The 6,000-nt window shown below is 41.1% G+C and overlaps 1 protein-coding gene across 1 annotated transcript in view; it reads right to left on the reverse strand.

Moving 5' to 3' along the window:
• Positions 1-5,759, reverse strand: part of RPS6KA2 (ribosomal protein S6 kinase A2) — a 280,073-nt gene extending 274,314 nt beyond the window's left edge. Inside the window, exon 1 of the mRNA XM_037392121.1 lies at positions 5,624-5,759. Coding sequence (XP_037248018.1) covers positions 5,624-5,671 — 48 coding nt within the window. The 5' untranslated portion in view covers positions 5,672-5,759. The remainder of the gene's footprint in view (positions 1-5,623) is intronic.
• Between the last annotated feature and the right edge of the window lie 241 nt (positions 5,760-6,000).

Raw genomic sequence — 6,000 nt, forward strand, 5'->3', positions numbered from 1 at the left:
CAAGCAATTTAAGTTTAAGAGTGCTTTATATTCAAACTTTTTACTCCTTTTTATACAGGGAATAAAACTTTTTGGTTGCAACATGCAAAAGCTGTATAGTGTTTTATACATGAAAGGCCAGTTAGCTGTGTATATTATATGTGTTGTAAGATACAACTGTAGCCATTATTAAACTCGGAATTTTATTGCTGGCCTTTTAAAAGCCTTGGCCTTGACCTGAAGGGAAGCTCCCTCTTTTTTTTGTGAGCAGTCCACTTCATTCCATGTTGACATGTTACCAAGAAGTGAACACAGTGCTTCAGCTACAGGAAACACATCTGCAAAAGCATGTGAGACTTGCATGCTTTAGAAAGCTTCCCCTGCAATTTTTCAAAACAGACTACCAACAAAACACACAGCTACCACTCACTGCAGTAACAAGATGGGATTGAAAAGCTCAAAGAGCCCTAATTCCTGCCACCATCATGCAGGCAGGTCCAAGACTTTGCCTTCTGAACCTTCAGTAGGTAAGCCTTTTCAAATGACCAAGGATGACAGGCCTAGACTGCTCCTGCCTGCAACTTTTCTTTTTAAGTCCAGCCAGAAATAACATCCAGTTGTTTCCTCTTTCATCCCCTCAGAAAACTGCTGCTTCAGGAGTTACTCTGACAGTGGTTTCTCTGTGTGCGATCGCTCGCTCAAAGGGGCATGCCTGGCCATCACCTGGTCTAGACTTCAGGGGTCTAAATTATTAGAATTAATTACATTTTTTCTAGAGTACAATTTTCAGCAAGGTTCCTTGCAAAGACATCCACAGACTTGCAGTTAACACCACATCTTCAAAAGATTACAGTTAGTTTTAACACCAGTTTACAGCTGGAAGACAATACAGCATTGGGGTCAACTCTAGGCACAAGCAAAGCAGGTGCTCACCTGGGGAACAGGCTGATGTATGCGGCAAAAGTCTTCCCCCTGCCCAATCCCACCTACACCACAGCCCCAGAGAGGCAGGGGGATGTTGTTGCAAAATGCAGGGTAGAGGTGGCAGGGCAGCAGCTGGCCCCACGCCATGCACAAGCAACAGAGCCCTCTCCAGCCGGCCCCATCCCGCCCCATCCCTCCAGTAGCTGCAGCAGTCACACAAGGCTGGCTTTCCAGAGCTCTGCCCCTGACCTGGTGTCCCAGCTCCAACCTGTTCTCCTCCCCTTGCCACACAGGGAAGATGCCTGGCTTGACTAGCCCCAGGTCTTCATACTTAGAGTCTCCTGTCACCCTCATACCCTGCCAGCAGCTTTGCTGGTCCCAGACCACAGCAGCTCTGGGCAGCTTAGCAGTCAGTCTGAGGCAGCGCAAGGGGACAATAAATGGGAAGACTCCTTTTCTGCACCTGGCTTCAACAGCATCCCTACAACTGCCAAGCTGAAGTAATTTTGCTTTCCTCTTAGTCTTCACAATAGGAAAATGAAGATTCATTAGCATTTACTTATGAGACAAAGCAGTATCAGTGGTCACGATGGGCCAGCAGCACCCACAAAATCAGAGCCCTCATGAGCCAAACTCCTCAGCCTTTACAGACTGAGCCAGGGAAGCTGGCTCCAGCTGACAGTTGAGCCAACCTGTACCTTCTCTGCACTAGATACAGAAAAAACCCCTCCATATATATGCACACACACACACCATTAGTGGGTTATTTAGAAAACAGCACACAAGAAAACCCCCACATACTCATTCAAAGCAGGTCCACAAATTAATTCTCATTCCTTCTGCACTCTCCAATATATTTGGAGAGGACTATCCCTGTCTTTTTCTAACAATGTCCCAGTCGTGACAGAAGTAGACTGTTTGTCAGATCAGGCGTGTTTCAGTATCTTAACACACAGGCCCACTGCAACAGTCGCGTGGTAAAACAGAAGTCAGTTAAACACTGCTAGAGTTCCCCATGCTCCCGAGGGCTGACCCTGTACTCACCAACATCATCACCAAGGACAGGAACTGTGACAGTGAATATTACAGGAGGTATGTGCACATTGGAGGAAAGGACTTGAAAACCCTTCCATTCAAAAGGGTTCCACCCCAAGTGGACAGGCAGCATCAAGATATGGCAGCCCCTTAACTCAACAAGCTGCCTAGGTCCCTCAGAAGACAACAGACTACACGCATGCATAGGACAAAGAAAGCTACTCTTATAGACATGTGTATAAAATATTGCTTTATATAAAATATGAAAACACACCAGAAACATTAAGAAGATCACAAAATACCTGGCCCATATGTATGACTCACGTATGTGTGAATGTACAGGGAGACATCTAAGAGGTCTGCACTGTCAGACTCCTTTGATGCTATGTATCTTTTCATTCTGCTCTCCTTTGTATCCTTTGACTCACTCACACATTCCCGAAGGACAGAAACATCTACTGGTGGCAATGAGAAAAAGGCAGAGACATTTATCACAAGCTGTAACAGAGCAATATTCTGCCAATACTGCAGTTGTTACCAAATCATTTTTCACAACACTGAAGAAAATTAAAAATCCTTCCTTTTAGTGCTACCAAGAATATACACATTTCAAGAAATCATACAATCAGCATTTACAGCACCAGATCCCTATAAAACAGCGTATTGGCTGAAGCCTTAATTTGTTTTGCTTAACTACTTTTCTCCTATCAGCAGAAATTAAATCTTGTTCTTAAACAGTGAAACTCTAAGTTACTCATTTTTAATAAAAACCTATTTTCCTCTGCCAGAATGCCATTCAAAATGTTTTTTAACTAGTTTTTCTTTCCTGCTGACTCAGTTACTAAATTATAGTTTACTACAAGCAGGAATTTTCATATCCATTCCTTAAACAGCTTCCAACACTAAATTTTCTATGCATATTGATTTTGTAAAGCATCCTACTTCAATGTTATTGCACTGTAGGAGGAAACCTCTCTCTGCCTTTGCATGATTGTTTCAGACAAAGCTTTCAGAAGAAATCCTGCTGCACAGATAAATTTACATGAAAGGACACTAGCACATGTTAAGCAACTGTCCTTTCTTTCAAAGTTCAGTAGTCAACAAGATTGTTAAATGTACTGTTACCAACTAATTTTTGCTGGTCCTGAAATAAAGTTCTTTTAGGAACTTCTTGTCTAAGAGCTGCTGGTGCCTACACAAATAGCAAGCTGCGTTAACATCTGATAAGATGTTCCACTGCTGCTTCAGTACATAATATTGAAGAGTAAGCTCTGAAGAAGATGTTCACTGCAATAATCAAGTTCAATGTAGTTCTTCAGCAGATACTTTTTCCCAGAAAATACAGGACCATCCCCAAGTCTGATATACTTACTTTTTTAAGGGACTTCTCGATTTGGGGCATTCTTTCATATGCAAAGTTACAAGCATGTTCTTTTAGTGACTTAATTGCACCAACATCTGAACAACATTTGGGTAGGCTAGCCATCAAGTAGACAATTGTAAAGTTATATTCACAAAAGAAAGGTGGGAGCTATGGGTCCTTTTCAAAACTTGCTTCAAAAAGCTATGGCTGTGACAGTGGCCATGTAAGTAAAGGAAGAAATTATTAGATTAATTCCATATCTGACTATTACAGCAAAATAACCCAGAAAATATCCATTAATTCTTCCCAACCACCACTCAAAGACATTCACCTAATTCATCTTACAATTACTGGAGATTACATTTTTCTTTTTTAACCACAACACTGCCTGCTCGCATGCAACAGCCATTAAGAAGGAAGGGAAAAAAATTTGCAGCACTAACTGGTATAATCAGGGAATCTGGGATCACATAGGCTACTGTAACAAAGCACAAGGCCAGTCTGAGTGAAGTTTCCCTCCTAATACATTCATGCACTCACTTGAGTCCAAGGTGTGCACACGTAGCAGAGGGCAGGATCTAGCCACTTGTGTGGTGCCTCCCCTTCCCAGCATTTAGAAAAAGGCCTCTAAAAAGGGAACTAGCATATAACTCTTAGAAGGACTACAGATGTTTTTACCAGTTTGTTTCACACATTACCACAAATAAAAGCATAGTTTGCTGAAAATACTCCTCCACCTCCAGAGAAATAACATGAACTGTCAACACAGGCAAATACACAATCCCATTTGATATCTCTGTTGTGTGGCACCACACAGACACCTCTTTTTGAGACAGCAAGTTGCTATGGGACTCAAGACTATGAATGACCTACTGCTATTTGCATGCTAAATTATGCTCACCACCTTCCTGGTTGCAGCCACCTTCGCTTCGTCACTTCAAACCAGTAGCTTAAATACATTTTCAGCAATTACATTAAAACCAAATCTAGCACAATTCATCTTCTCTCACACTTTAACCCACATTAATCAATTGGGTGCTTTCAGTCCTATATGCAAGAGTATAACAGAAAATCCACAGTTGTTATTATATCCCAGTGGAAATATGACCATCTGATCAGATATTGCAGACAGTAGGGAGTATATACTTTAGCAAAAGGGGAAAATTATTTTCGGTCAACATAAGAAACCCCAAAAGGGCAGTTCAACAGCATAAGTATGTCAACATTTAAATGCTGGAAACTTACTCCAGAGTAAGAGGTACAACCAACCATCTGCATCTGTGAAGGTGCCAAAAATTAGGGAACTGTGTGCCAGATTCTAACTTGCACTGAAACACAAGCGTCTTCTCTTGCACCCCTTTAAAATTGTTTTAGTAAGAATACAACCAAGTCAAATATTTTATTTTGAGGCAGCATATTACAGATATCAGTATGAAATCCCATACATGTGAAGTTATACTGCATTGTGAAAATGTGAAACTCCAACTGACAACTGAGAGCACCCTGCACTAGAATTGAGATGCTCTCCAGAATAAACAGATTGTGCTTCTGATCAACCACTAATAAACTGTGTGTATGAGTAGCCAAGATGAGAAAGAGGGGGAGGGGGAAAAAGCATATATTTTTTCATAACCTAGGGGATAAATGTTTATATGTTGCCAAAACGGGATTCATAGATAATGCAGACAAAGGATGCTATTTCAGATAGCTAATTACCACAGCACTCAATGTCTAGCTAGGTATAGTTCTTGACAGAAAAATATGATCTAGGGGCAGTTTTAAACTAAAAACCTGTGTTTGAAACTACTTGTTCTAATTGAAAATATCTGTTTGCTATTAGAGGTTACTGTATCTCTGAGTTACAAGGGTGTATTTGAAAACAGACTACAAATATACAGCCTACATGTAAATATACGCACATCATTTTTGAATATCAACTCCTTTTTTAAATGAGCACCAGTCAAGGAACAGCATTCTTTCTCATACTGCAAAAAACTTAGAAAACACTAAAATTGCTTGACAGATTCAGAGTCAAGGAGCAAGGTTAAGAGGCAGAATAACACAACAGAGTGACAGAACCTGTAAACTGCAGCTGTAATCAAACTAACCCATGTAGCATGCTGCTGTAGTATGCTTTGGATGGTTTTCATCATGTCCCAAACCACAAGCCAAGGATAACATTACATCAGGAGAACAGTTTGAGGCATCTCTGTGCAAAGAAATCACAAGGCTGACTGCACGAAAACAATGCAATTGTCAAACTTTGTCATCAACCTAATTAAAGCAAGCAAAGCAGCAAACAAAAAAAAAAAGGCATTTTACCTTTTTAAGGAAAAATTTCTGTAATTTCTTGTGAGGCAGCTTTATCATCTTTTTCTCAGCATTCAGGATATGGGTCAGACGCTGCAAGTACTTGAGCCATTCTGCAGGGGTTTGACACCTTTCGTCTTCTCTATTAACTCGCTGCAGCCAGCTTAGCTCAATGCGTCACCAGACGCCAGCCCAGCCCAGCAACAGATTAAAAGGCAAGAGCTAGGCTGGATCTCATCTTTGAGTCAAACAAGGAAGCTATCTATATACAGACACTACAGCTCCAGCCAAAGCTTATAGCTGTGTTCTCAGCATGAAGAAGAAGAGAACAAGTATGAGGTCTGCATCTCTCCCTAGAAAACCTGCAAAGTTAAAAAAGGTGCTTATCC

This window comes from Falco rusticolus, chromosome 6 (genome assembly GCF_015220075.1).
Source record: "Falco rusticolus isolate bFalRus1 chromosome 6, bFalRus1.pri, whole genome shotgun sequence".
Taxonomy (NCBI): Eukaryota; Metazoa; Chordata; class Aves; order Falconiformes; family Falconidae; genus Falco; species Falco rusticolus.